Below are 13,557 nucleotides of genomic sequence, written 5' to 3'. Positions count from 1 at the left end.
ACGTCGGCGCCGGGACCCGGACGGGCGCCCGTGATGGATGTGAGTCAGCTGACCGCAAGCCCGCCCGCCACCCGACCTGGCTGCCAGTGCCTAAAGAGGCCCCCTCGCCGCCTTCCGTCTCGGGCAGAAACTAAACCTCTTTTTCCTCCGCCGGCTAGTCCCCAACCGGCCACTTTGCTGCAAACCCAACCCACACTGCGCCCACCTTGGTAAGTAACTAAGTAAGTAAGTAACCAAGTAACAGGCTAGCCGTCTGTCTTGTATGGCACGGCGAGCACAACTCAATTTTCACTTCACCACCACCTTCACTCGACTGAATTCCAGTTCCCTCTCGACTGCGACCCACTCGATTGCTTTGTCGCCCATGTCTCCCCTCGCCCTCGCTCTCGCTCTCGCCCTCGCCCTCGCCCTCGCTCTCGCCCTCGCCCTCGCCGTGCGCCATCCCCCAAGTCCAGTCCGCGCGTCACTCTGATCGGCGGGTTACTCGCAACCCTCCAATTACAGCGCCGCGCACCTGGCCTGGCTGGCTGGCTGGCTGGGGCTTGCTGGGCCTTTCTTTGGCTGACCGTGGCTCGCCCGTCCAGGATCGTCTTCTGCGCCGCCGACTGGCTCAATCCAACGCCCTCCTTCTCCACACTCGTCCACAAGAAACGAATACAGCCCACCGTCCGGCTTTTCCCAATTCCACCTCCAACCTTTTCCTCTTCAGACAGTCCAAACTATCAAGGTAGGTACAGTACCATCAAATCCCCTTCGCGTCGCACGCACACACACACATACACACACACACACACACACACACACACGCACCCCCCCGCCCGCCCGCCCGCCAACCGCCAACCCCAGCCGAAACCAGCCAGCGACGCCCCGTCGTGCATTCCCTTGCTTGCCTGCCTCACCCGCCACCGCACCGCACCGCACCGCTCTCCGCCCCGTCCCGTCCGCCCATCGTCCTTGCCCTTTGACTGTCCAGCAGCCTTTCCTGTTCCATCCGTAACTGAACATTGCTTTAGGCTTGGTCCACGCCTTTTGCTCGCCCTAAGCCCAATCAAACCCTTTTTCTTTCCCTAGTCCTCCCTCGGTCGCCGACGCCCTGTCCACCCTTTGCGCCGCCGCCTGTTTCCCTTCCAAACAGGAAACCCCAATACAGTATACCCAAACCGTCACCACCCGACCGCTAGCCCACAACCACCACCACCCCCTCCTCCTCCTCCTCCTCTTCCTCCTACTCCTCCATGGCCTCCGAAATCACCGACCAGGAGCAGCAGCAGTCGCCCTCTGCCCAGGACGATGTCAACAACGGCAACGGCCAGCTCGCCCAGCAGGACGCCAACCGCGGCACCAAGCGCGCCCGCCCCGCTGCCGACGATGACGACGACGACGACGACAAGCCCGGTCGCGAGCGCAGAAAGATTGAAATCAAGTTCATCCAGGATAAGTCGCGCCGCCACATTACCTTTTCCAAGCGCAAGGCAGGCATCATGAAAAAGGTACGTCGTCAACGAAGAAACAAGCTCTCGAGCTTTGACCGTCGCGCATCGCCCGCCAACACGCGCCACACCGCGTCGCATCACTCAACTGACTTTTACTCTTGCAGGCCTACGAGCTCTCCGTCCTCACCGGCACCCAAGTCCTGCTCCTCGTCGTCTCCGAGACCGGCCTCGTCTACACCTTTACCACTCCCAAGCTGCAACCTCTCGTCACCAAGCCCGAGGGCAAGAATCTCATCCAGGTACGGCGCGCGCATTTTTCTTCGGTCGCGCACACATTTGCTGACACTCACCAGGCCTGCTTGAACGCGCCCGAGCCTGCCACCAACGAGAACGGCGTCGACGGCGACAATGCCGTCGAGTCGACCGAGGACCAGCACAGCCAAGTCCCGAGAGGTGCACCGGGAATGCCCCCCGCGCCTGGAATGCCTGGCGGTTACATGACCCCCGAGCAGGCCCAAGCAATGCAGTACCAGAATTATCTCCAGCAGCAGTCGCACGCAAATGCTCCATACCCCATGCCGCCCCAAGCAGGCATGCCGAGGCACCCGCAGCAATACCCGGCCGACCAGAAGCTGGCGTAGTGCGCTCGCCATCTCTGGAATTTGCTGGTTTACAAAAGGAAAATCGATACCCCAATCCCAGTATGATGGACTAATCGAGGCACCTCACGTTGCCCACTCGTATATACAGGGAATGTGTCTGCTCTCGATCAACGGGAAACTGAGCTGGGTGGTGGCTTGATTTGGTGTCGAAAGGAGTTTTGTCCAGGTTTCTGGGAGCGCTGAGTGGGTTGCAAACTTGCTGCTGGCTTGAGGTTCCCCGACTCCTTCTTCGCCGCTGCTGGTCTTTTTCTCCCCCTTCTTTGTTGTTCGCTCTCCTTGCTCACCAACTGATCAACCCCAACCTTCAACCCCCACTCTTCTCTTTCTCTCTCTTCAATTCGACGACTTTCGTTGCCATGAGCCCTTCCCACGGGTTCGGGAGGGCGGCGCTAAAAGCTCCTCTTTTTTTTTTTTTTTTTTTTTCCCCCTTCTTTTCTTGATTGCATTGGCCGTCATGGTTGTTCCCTTGCCGTGTCATCGTTGCGTCTGCTCCCGGCATGCCGTCTCTGCATGGCCCCTCGAATTTCCCCTGGCCACGGCCCATTCGTCTCGGCGCCTTTGCGGGGGCATCGCGAGAGATGTGTGGGGATGCGGGGGCGCAAGTGGAGATTCTCGCCATGAGCGGTCCACGACACGACAATCGGCATCGGGAACAAGGCGCATGGCGGGTAGACAAAGGGAGCGTCAGACGCCAGCGTGTGTGTGTGTGTGTGTGGAACAAGCGGGCAGTAGTTATCTAATTCTGGAGGGTAGGGAAGCATGAGAAGCCTTGAATAGGGCTGAGGGAACCGGACAAGTGAACCGGCACATGGCCCATGAATTTATGGGATGGGTGGGATTGATGGGTGCGGATGGATGAAGGGGGAGGGCTGGCTGCATGGGCTTTTTCTCCTTTTTTTGATTGATTGATTGATGGATGAGACGATGGACTGATTGAAATTTTCAACCCCCTTGAGCGATTGATGGAATGAGAATGATGTGGATTTTTCTCTCTCTCTGAATGACATTGGTCATTGTGAAGATAAAGACAGAATTTTTGATCGAATGACGTGAGACTCTTTTCAATGGCAGCGGATATGATGGATTGAAGGAGAGCGGGAGAAGAACAGACGCCTAGGAAGCGCAAGTGAGGCTCGATACATGTTGTGGAATGCTACTGTACAAAACCTTGGGTTCTTGTAAACACTCCGCCCTACCAATTGACTGGCTCACAATTGGCAAACCATCATCCTGACTTGCAGTAGTCTTGTTTGAGCCTAAATCCACCTCTACTTGTTGTCTATCCATCTACTTAGCCATCTATTTGCCCATCAAATACCCATCAAGCACTTACCCACCTACCTACTTGCTCTCTATCTCCCTGCCTCACCACACATACACATACACACGCACGCACGCACAGCAGGACGAAGGAAAGGAGGGGAGAGAAAAAAAAAAAAAAAGAAAAAGAAAAAAAAGGAGGAGAATGGCAGCGCGGAAGCACTTGGCAGGGTTCATCCTGTCTCGCCAAACTGCCGTCCATCATGCGTCGCCGACGAGCAAGCGAGCAAGCAAGACAGCCGAAGGGGAGAAGAGCCAGAACGACCTGCGATTCTATCGTCAGCAACTCACCAGCCAAGCAGCAGACAGCCAAGCACCCGAGCGACTGGAGCTTGATCATGTTGGAGAGGGAGGGAGGGCCTGATTGTTGCACTGGAAACAAAAACAGGTAGAAAGGTAGACCGGGAGACGGACCGGATGGCTGGTGGTGGTGGTGGTGGTGGTGGTGGTGGTGGTGGGCGGACAGACATCGACCGAACAATAATAACAACAACAACAACAACAACAAGAACAACAACAAGAACAACGTCGTGATGTTGCTCAGAGGCGAGGAATGTGAACGGGCTGGCTGAGCGCTGGTGTTGCGTTTCTCAATCCCTCCTCCCAGGCGTTCCAGCAAGCTTTCTTGGCGACATGTAGCGCGCCAACGCGTCAATGCCCCTCACCAGTCAGTACCATTCCCTCTGCCGCGTAGGTACCATAGCATTAGATAGATAGGTAGGAGGCCAATGGCGCAGAAAAGGAAAGTCAGCCAGCCAGGCGAGCAAGAGCTCCGTCGGCTCATCTCGTCTCCTTTCCACATTGCCTTGCCTGCCTTTGCATCTCGCTTCGTGGTCACTACTGGTCGACAGACGACCGACCGGTCTGCGCCGCACCGCCGACGCACGCACGCGCGATGCGATGAGGCAGGCCGGCCGGCTGGCTGCCGTGCGTGGGTGGGTGGCTTTTTTTTTTTTTTTTTTTTTTTTTTTTCTTCATGCGGCCCTGAGTCGACCTGACCCGACCTGACCCGACCGGACAGAACAACTACTGCTACGCGTGACGAGAGCAGTAGGTATGCCTTCTCCTTTGTTCAATGGTTCTGCCGCGCGTAGGTGTGCATAGTAAGGTATGCCTCGTCGCCAGACAGACACGGCTCTCGTATAGCAATATAGCGATGTGGTGGGGACTATTGAGCACCCCCGCCCGCCTCAGGCTCTCGGCTGTCTGTCTGGCTGGTTGGAGGCCATGCTCATTTCCATGGCCCCGGCTGGAAACGGCAGCTCCCCACCTGTTAGTTACTCACGTGCGCAACTGCTGCTAGGTAGGTAGGTGCTGTGCCCACTTTTTCCATAGTCACGGCCACCGACGACGGAGGGATGGACATGGACACGGACACGGACGACAGCGGCGCGACGGGGCGCGCGGACGGAGGGTGCGATGCCAGTGCAGCATACACAATACAATGAATGAATGCTGCTTGTGCGATCAGGATGGCCAAACAGCAACGAAACACGCGAACGGACGACAGAACGCCGTGAAGAAAGACAGCGAGACAGACAGAATGAAAAGGTGGGTGGGGGCTGGGGTGGATGGAGGGAGGGAGGGCAGCGAGCGAGCCCGGCCGCGGCGGGCCAGCCAGGCCGCACAGCGCTCAATGGAGGGATTCGTTTACCGCAACAGGAAGCGTTGCCTATCAGTACGGTGCGCACACGACTAAGGGCGAGCCAGCCGCCCAAAATAATCGACAGGGAACGTATGATTCGCTTTCTTGCTTGCTTGCTTGCGGCGCGGGGTCGACGCTGATGCTCATGATGGACGACAGACAGACAGACAGACAGACAGACAGAGTTGTTTGGTTCGTTTGCTGGTTGTGAGAGAGGATGGACCACCGTCAGCCTGACGACAGAAGGACGGCACCCACAGATGCAGTTCAGCGACGAGTGGAGGGCGACGCGCGCAGGTTCCCTCTCTTCCTGTGTCATTTTGCTGGCCTCGAGCCATGCTGACTGCGCCGTCAGCGGTCGAGAGCTCGTGTCGAGGACGTGGGAGCGTCGTGGGAGGTTTGACTCTGGCTGTGCGCTGGCTGATAAGCCTGACTTTACCCTCTGCAGTTGTCAAACCTTGTGACACCTTGCTGTCTTTTCCATGTCGACCGACGACGCGGCCTTTTGCGCTGTGCTGTGTCACGCCTTTTGGTCGCGGGTTGCTGCTGACTGGTTCCCGTCGAGGGTCATCAAGCCCTGGCGCTGGTGTAGAAGAGAGGTCGTGCCAAATCTTGTCGACATGCCTCGAGCGAGTATAAATCCTCTGCGGCTAACGGACCGCAACCACGTGCAAGAGACCCGGCCAACCTACACGCGTTTCCCAATCGGGAAAACAAGTCCTCACCCACACGGTTCCCAGCGTCAAGCTTCAGGAGGGCATCATCGACCTTGATCCCAGAAGCCATCAACGGGCCTCTCCAAGATCCCATGAGTACTGCGTGATGACATTGACTGCTCAGAACGCAGCATTTGTTGAGGAAAGAGGCTGGAGATAGAAGCTGATGATGTAGGACGCAGCTGCAGCTTATCCTCTGTACTGCTAGACTCCCGAGTCGGCGTCACATGGCCGACTACCAAACCGCCGGGGGAACATCTGATCTCAACGATGGCTGCTCTGTGGTCGCAATCCAGCCCATCCCTGCCTATCGCCCAGCACCGTCTTGCCGTCTGCGCAACGTGGGAAAGCAACAGCATCACCACTGCTTGCCTGACCGGGCCCGCAAACACTATTATATCGACGACGTCGACCACTGCGCCGTGCTCTGGAACGTGATTGCTCAGAGATAGATGGGCCGGTCCTCCTTTTTTTCGTTCGGCCCTTCGCCCTGGCTGAGCCATTATCTCTATTTCTTGCTTCCTCTTGACGTCTTTTTCTCTTTTTTGGCTCAAGTAGGATGGCGGGGTTGTCGAAAAGGCACCGCGATTTCTGGCCGTTTAAATCCAAAGCCTCTCCACCCGCGGGGGTGTAGCTACAAGCTTTATATCAACGTTGGTTGTGCTAAGCCCCCAGCCAGAGCAAAGTCGCCTTTTTCTTTCGCTGGATAGACGGCTAGGAGCTGCCATTCTCGTTGTGTTTTACTCGCCATACTGATCAACCTCTCGCGGTCAAACATTTCCTCGCGACCCACTTTGACTGCCTGATTCGACTTGATTGACCACACTACATGTATCGTTGAGGACAAACACGGTCAAGCATCTGATTCAACACCAGAAAAGACTTGGGCAAAGACGCATTGGAAAGAGCTCGGAGAACAAACGTCGGTCATGGGCGAAATCAAAGAATCACCAACGGCGCGGCCGCCGTCGTTTGAAAAGGGATCGATCCTCGACGTCGACGCGGCCAAGCTGGCGGAGATGGGCTACACGCAGGACATGCAGCGGCACTTTTCCGTGTGGAGCGTGCTGGGGGTTGGCTTCTCGGTGACCAACTCGTGGTTCGGCATCTCGGCGGGCCTGGTGACGGGCATCAACTCGGGCGGGCCCGTCCTCATCATCTACGGCGTCATCATCATCTGCCTCATCTCCGTATGCGTCGGCATCTCGCTGTCGGAGCTGGCCAGCGCCATGCCAAACTCTGGCGGGCAGTACTTTTGGGCGAATGAGCTGGCGCCCAAGAAGTATGCCAACTTTGCCTCGTACCTGACGGGCTGGTTTGCGTGGACTGGCGCCATGTTTACCAGCGCGAGTATTGCCCTGGCCGACGCGACTGCGCTCGTCGGCTGTTGGCAGCTGGCCCATCCAGACTTGTAAGGACTTGTGTCGCCCTGATTGCCCGCGACCATCACTGACGAATATCCGCGCAGCGAGATCAAGAGTTGGCACGTCTTCGTCGCCTACCAAGTCGTCAACATTTTCTGCTTCTTCTTCAACTGCATCGGCAAGACCGTGCCGACCGTGGCCGGCGTCTCGCTCTACACGTCGCTCGCGTCCTTCTTCGTCATCATGGTGGCCGTGCCGGCCAAAGCGCCGACGCACCAGGACGCCAAGTTCGTCTTTGCCACCTTCATCAACAACACGGGGTGGTCGCAGAACGGCATCGCCTTCATCATCGGCCTGGTCAACACCAACTGGGCATTCGCGTGTCTGGACTGCGCGACGCACCTGTCGGAGGAAGTGGCACGGCCCGAACGCATGATCCCCATCGCCATCATGGGCACGGTAGCCATCGGCTTCGTGACGAGCTGGTTCTACGCCATCTCCATGTTCTTCAGCATCGTGGGGCCGTTCCAGAACCTGGTCGACACGGCGACGGGGGTGCCGATCCTGGAGCTCTTCTACGCGGCGCTGAGCAGCAAGGCGGGCGCCATCGTGCTCGAGGCCCTCATCATCGCGACGGGCATCGGCTGCCTCATCGCCAGCCACACGTGGCAGAGCCGGCTCTGCTGGAGCTTCGCGCGCGACCGCGGCGTCCCCGCGCACGCCCACCTCAGCAAAGTCCACCCGGCCCTCGACGTGCCGCTCAACGCGCACCTGCTCAGCTGCGCCGTCGTCGCCGCCGTCGGCTGCCTCTACCTCGGCTCCTACACGGCCTTCAACAGCATGGTCGCCGCCTGCATCGTCCTGCTCTACATCTCGTACGCCATCCCCATCGTGTGCCTGCTCGTCCGCGGCCGCGACAACGTCCCCCACGGCCCCTTTTGGCTCGGCCCCCTTGGCCTCTTTTCCAACCTTGTCCTCCTGGCTTACACGGCCTTTACCCTCGTCATGTTTTCGTTCCCGTACAGCATGCCCGTTTCCGCTAGCAATATGAATTACGTGTGTGTCGTGTATGGCGTCATTGTCGTCATCATCGCCGTCGACTGGCTTGCGCGCGGCAAGCGCGAGTATCGCGGCCAGGAGATGCGCAAGGGCGAGGTCGACATGGTCGTCGAGCGCGTTGTGGGTCACGCTGCTCCTCCTCGTCGTCATCATCATCATGGGCACGAGGACACGACGACGACGACGACGACGACGACGACGGTGCCGTCAGAGGTTGATAATGGCACTGTGGCTTGAGAATGATTGTACGTTGTGGGTTGCGTTGCGTTGTATCTACATTGCAGTCAGTTGCCGTATTGTTGTTATTGTTGCTGTTGAGATATCCCCAGGCGGCTGTCGGTCTGTCAGTCTGTCATTCAATTGTTGACATGTCGAATACCAAGTTTTTTTCTTTTTCTTTTTTTTTTTTTTCCCCCATGTGGCCCAGTAGTCCTCGATACATCCACATGCATAGACATGGGCTCCTCACACCCTCCCGAACCATAAATAGGCTTGCAGAAAAGTCTCGTGGAGCATATTGGCACCATGTAAAAGCCAGAGAGGTCGACATTGACGTCATTGAATATCTGAACGCATTTCCCATCAAGTGAACTCAACTCGACGATTGATCCCCTATCCCCACAAAGCACCGCCCCTTTCTCCCATCCCTTCGCCGGAAAGCTCCTCGTTTCATTTCACAGGTTTCCGACACGTGTTCATACATACATGCTTCTATATCTATCTATCTGTATACAAAAGCGCAGAAAAAAGTACATTGATCTACAGATGCGGGGGGGTATTCGATATCTATAGCAGCCAGGAGGGTATCAGATATCAAGAAGAGATGGCCAAAAAAAAGTTGAACTCGGCCTGAGTGATGCAGACAGCAGAGCAAGAGCGTGGGACAAGAGAAGCGGTGGCTGGAGTAGTTCATGACGACGTTGACGATTTGGCTTGGGAGGAAGCAGGGCGGATAAGTTGGTGAGGAAATTCGTTTGCTCAGGGTCATGCGTGTATGGTATATGGTATGTTTCGTCATGTCATTCTGTAGCCGTCTTTAACCGAGATGCGGCTTCTCGACAGCTGTTTGGCTCCTCCTGCTACATCGCAGGCGAGGTGCTGTCGCATTCTGGACAGACTCTTCTTGCTCCTCGTCCTTCACCTCCTGCTTCAGCTCAGACGAAGTGCAATTCTGTGCTGTCTCGCCGTTCGGACTGGCCTCTGCGGATTCGTTCTCCAGCTTGCCATCAGCGTTTTCATCTGCAAAAGACACTTTCTTGCTGCCCTGTTCCTTGCGTTGATCCTTTTCACTATCCATCCTTTCCGTCTTGATCCATCTCTCCATTGAGCTTTGCACTCCGTAACCCATTTCCTCATAGACGTCCCTTTTGCTCACATCTTGGGTCCGCACGCCAGACTCGATCCGATGCTCCACGCGATCCAGAGTGACCTTGGCCTCGGATTGGATCATGTTTTTGATGCCGCTCTTCATCTGGTCATTGACCATGTGCAAGAGCCGCACCAACTTGTCAATTCCCGCGTTGAATTCCTCTTCGAGACGAAGCGCCTCTTGACGGCGAGCCTTGGCGTCGGCGTCGCGGAAAGTGAGTTTGCGGGGGATAGAAGCAAGTACCGTGGCAAAATTGAAATTGGAAAATCCAGTGTCAACTGCTACGTCGAGGATGTTGGCTAGAGCAGCGACATTGGCGAAGTCGGTCGACGCATGCATCCTGAAGTGGGGATTCGTGTTCAGAATGGCGGCAAATATCGATTCGAGAAAGGCTCGGGAAGTCAAGGGTGTGGTCAGCGCAGCGGTGCTGTTCTGTAGCAAAAAGCAGAGCGCCAGACGGCGGCGGAAATTACATTCAAGTGGAGTATGGGCGGGGAGAGAAGCGATGAGATGGGATTGGAGGGCCGGATTATCACGGAGACTGGTATAGATTCGGCGGGCGACATCGTTGAACGAGGTTCCAAGAACGGCGAGAAAAGTGCCAACAGCATCGCGGCCGAGGTTTTGGAGTTCTACATCGGCCAAGATGCAGTCGTCGAAGTTGGCTCTCACCAGAAGCTCGAGACCGTACTCCAAAGCTTCCAGAGTCAGCCTGTTGCCGAGTCAGTCTGCTGAACATGCTCAATCAACAAACACTCACTGTGACGCTGATTGGCGAAGCAGTCGTAACAACCATGTCAGCCCAGCATGAGGCGCTGGTCTTGGTTCTTTGGCAAGGGTTAGCGACCGCTGATCTCAACTACAGTCTTATAACTGACCATTTTCCTGTACTTCAGTGGGGACAATATTGGGCAACGAGACCTCAGGGCCACAGGTTCCCACACTAGCTCCCATGCGGCTGAAGAGCTGCTGTATTCGGTCCTTATCGAGCAAATTCCCGATTTGTGTGTTTGAAGACTTATTCGTATTAGCATGGCTTCGCAATTTTGTGGCGTACTCACCTCTAATACGCGCAGGTAGGCGCAGTTAAGCTCAGTCTTTGTGCCAAAACAGACTATATTTGTCAGTTCGTGTGCGGCAAAAGGGAATTCCCGCTAATACCTTCGTCGACCACCCATGAGATGATCTCGTCTGGCAGAGCACTACGAACGACTCCTGTCTGCACGAGCCCCGACTGTAGAGCGTTCTCTCGAGTGGCAGTATCTGAGAAATGTCAGATCCTGAGGCACCAGCCAGGCGCCATTTCATGCTCACCCTTTAAGAGCGTTTGCCAACCCTGGGATGGCAGACTTGATATAGGGAAAGGCCTTGATCTCGTGGTGGAACGACAACTGCCAAAAAAACGCCAGACTTGAAAAGTCTCGAGTGCACCAGTTCGTTCCAAGGCCTCTCGTGCCTCTCTGGCTCGATCCTCATCCCCTACAACATCCAGAAGATCATGTTCCGTGATTCCGTCATTTCTATCGTCTTTTAGAAGCTCCTCAAGCTTCTCTGCAGCCTCCTCAGCTTCGCGACTTTTTGCTTCTGCAGCCCGTTCTTTGCTCGCTTGCTTGGCCATGGCTGCTAGTGAAATCTTGTACTTGGTGGGCTTGGAGAGAATCTTTTCCAACTTTTTGGGACGCTTCGCCTGTGACCTGAAATTGTAATCCTTTCTACTTCTAACACGAGGAGACAGTGACGGTCTGGCAGGAGATGACGACTCCACCGGCGCAGATCGTTTCCTTGCGGCAAGAAGTACGCTCAAGTCTTCCAACGAAGAGTCGGAATCCTCCTCGCTGTCAGAGGTCCTAACAATTTCCACGCCATCCCTGACCACGCGTCTCGAAGATGTGTTGGAGGTTTGGGATAATGGGGGCAGCGACGAGAAAGATGAGCGCAGCATTTCAGGTGATGGCGAGCTTGCTTCTGGGCGTGGTTGAGCAGGCGAGTGGGGATCTAGTGGCGGGTTTCGCGATGTGGGAAGGGATGCGACTCGAGTTGTCGGGACCGAGGATTGTTGTGGAGAGGGAGGGGACGAGGCAGGCGCGGAATCGGAGCCGGGCAGGTAAGGGTTAGGTGGTGTGTCGACTGCCGGGGTTGGATTCGGGGTGGGCAAGTGCGAGACGCGTGAAGACGGAGCAGACGAGGAGATGGTTGAGTCTGAGGGGTGCGACGTTAGTTTGGCGCAGGACCAGAGGACGCGTCGGCAAGGACCATACCAGAGAGGCGCCCAGTGGCATTCAAACGCGAGACTTTTGGTCGCTGCACGGGCTTGAAAAAGTCGGCAATGTTGGCATTGCGCTTCATAGTGACGTTGGAAGTGATGGGTGGAGGGGGAGCACAGCACAGAGCTTGAGGCTGATGGGGTGCAGGTGCAGGTGCAGGTGCGGGTGGGCGGGAAGCGGCAGTACAAACGCGAAAACACCAGAGCACGTGATGAAGAAGAAGGCTGGCTTGGCGGGGACGGGACGGGATTTCCTTGGGGGTCACGGGGTCGGAGCAGATCAATGCAGTCGAGTGGGTTGGACCGGGAGGCGAAAGAATGGAATCCGGGGCTTGCGACTACGTCATGCATGACAAGGCATCGGCGACCAACTAAAAGGAAGCACCCGACACCACCTCACCTGGCTCCCGTCATGCATGAAGTGCTTGAGCTGGTGCTTGTGCTGGTGCTGGAGTGGTGATGCTGACGGTAGGTGCAGCCGAGGTGCAGCGGCGCCCCGGGAGCCGAAAGATCCGGTCAGTGCCGCGCGCAGCCGGGCCGGCCAGCGTGTCAGTCCGTCCGGCGCAGAGCAGCGAGCGAGCGAGCGAGCGCGACGCAACACTTCCTTTGCAGAAACATGAACACACATAGAGAGGCGGCTGTGATGACGAGCCTGTTTCGGCGAGTCGTACCTAAGCAAAGCGATCGTCAGGGCAGCACGACCGAAGGGTGAGCCGAGGGTCGAGCGAAATTAACAGGCCAAGAGGCTGCGCTGCAGCTGGCACGTCGTCGCCGTGGTGTTTGACGGACGGCGAAGGCGAGACGCCAGTTGGACTTGGCCGCGGCCGAGGGCGGATGCGGCCGTGGGACCGGCGCCCGGCAGAGGTTTGGTGCAGAGGAGGGTTGGTAAGCTGAGGTGCTATTTTGACGCTGTGAGGCTTGAACGGAGCAGCCCCCAGGCTTTGGCTGTGCCCCTTTCGCACTCTGAATGATCGCCCGGTGAATCTGGAGGAAACACCCAGCGTGATTGACGGCTAGCACCAGTACCTGACACGGCGGGACCCACTGCAGCTACACAACTGACGAGTGCGAAGCATCCCTGAGGCTCAAAAGTCGCCAAAACTCCACGTAGCTCGCTCGACGGCGCAGCAAGGAGCTGCCTGGTTTCAAGGCCGTCGGGAAGCAAAAAAGTAATAAAGCGCGTACAAAACACAAAGGGCCCAGCCTGCAAGCCCGCTGCTTGTGCGTGCCGCGAGGGCCGGAGTTCGGCATCATCGTTTTGCGGGCGCTGACCTACTGCGTCAAGTCCCGGCCTGTCCGCCCCCGGCTTGCGCCTCTCGACTCAACTGCACTGCACCCACTGCTTGACTAGTAGAGACGACCCTCCTCTTCTCTTCTCCTCTCATCCGTCCATCCATCCATCCATCCATCCTTCCATCCCTCTTTTCCTCCGTTTTTGTTGACGTCGCCGCCGCCAATCCCCATCCCATCCCGCCGAAAACGCGTCCCGCCGACCTTGCACCGGCCGCCCTCGAGAGATATTCCTCGCTCTGCGTGCTGACACCAACCGCCGGCCTTAATTCCCGCCTAATCTACTTCCGCCGCCGCCGCCGCCGTCGCTGCGCGCGCCTCCATAACTCCTCGACACGCAACCTCTGCATCAACGCCGTTCGCTACATCTCCCCTCCCCCTCTTCTGACCCCCTCCCGGTTCGCTCCCTGATTCTGAGCGCTACGCTGCATCCGCG

At 56.9% G+C, this 13,557-nt stretch overlaps 4 protein-coding genes across 4 annotated transcripts; 2 read left to right on the top strand and 2 right to left on the bottom strand.

Moving 5' to 3' along the window:
• Positions 1-1,084: 1,084 nt before the first annotated feature.
• Positions 1,085-2,243, top strand: IWZ02DRAFT_8907 (uncharacterized protein). Its single transcript, XM_066771378.1, has 3 exons — positions 1,085-1,490; positions 1,598-1,732; positions 1,787-2,243. The coding sequence occupies exons 1-3, from the start codon at positions 1,236-1,238 to the stop codon at positions 2,072-2,074; spliced, it is 678 nt and encodes a 225-aa protein (XP_066626911.1). The 5' UTR covers positions 1,085-1,235; the 3' UTR covers positions 2,075-2,243.
• Positions 2,244-4,350: 2,107 nt separating this feature from the next.
• Positions 4,351-5,663, bottom strand: IWZ02DRAFT_8876 (uncharacterized protein). The gene has a single exon (XM_066771375.1). It carries the CDS (start codon positions 5,377-5,379, stop codon positions 4,693-4,695), a length of 687 nt encoding a protein of 228 aa, XP_066626910.1. The 5' UTR covers positions 5,380-5,663; the 3' UTR covers positions 4,351-4,692.
• An 829-nt stretch (positions 5,664-6,492) lies between these two features.
• IWZ02DRAFT_504145 (choline transport protein-like protein) lies at positions 6,493-8,456 on the top strand. Its single transcript, XM_066770349.1, has 2 exons — positions 6,493-7,187; positions 7,245-8,456. The coding sequence occupies exons 1-2, from the start codon at positions 6,706-6,708 to the stop codon at positions 8,434-8,436; spliced, it is 1,674 nt and encodes a 557-aa protein (XP_066626909.1). The 5' UTR covers positions 6,493-6,705; the 3' UTR covers positions 8,437-8,456.
• A 779-nt stretch (positions 8,457-9,235) lies between these two features.
• IWZ02DRAFT_428999 (uncharacterized protein) lies at positions 9,236-12,459 on the bottom strand (the record flags this gene model as incomplete). Its single annotated transcript, XM_066765954.1, has 8 exons — positions 9,236-10,280; positions 10,329-10,395; positions 10,447-10,585; positions 10,630-10,682; positions 10,730-10,831; positions 10,883-11,767; positions 11,827-12,169; positions 12,232-12,459. The coding sequence occupies 8 exons, from the start codon at positions 12,457-12,459 to the stop codon at positions 9,236-9,238; spliced, it is 2,862 nt and encodes a 953-aa protein (XP_066626908.1).
• Positions 12,460-13,557: the final 1,098 nt, after the last annotated feature.

The sequence above is a fragment of the Phyllosticta citriasiana genome (genome assembly GCF_038021145.1).
Source record: "Phyllosticta citriasiana strain CBS 120426 chromosome Unknown IWZ02scaffold_1, whole genome shotgun sequence".
NCBI classification, from domain to species: domain Eukaryota; kingdom Fungi; phylum Ascomycota; class Dothideomycetes; order Botryosphaeriales; family Phyllostictaceae; genus Phyllosticta; species Phyllosticta citriasiana.
The sequence above is the reverse complement of the archived record's forward strand: the minus strand, read 5'-3'. Positions and strand labels throughout refer to the sequence as shown.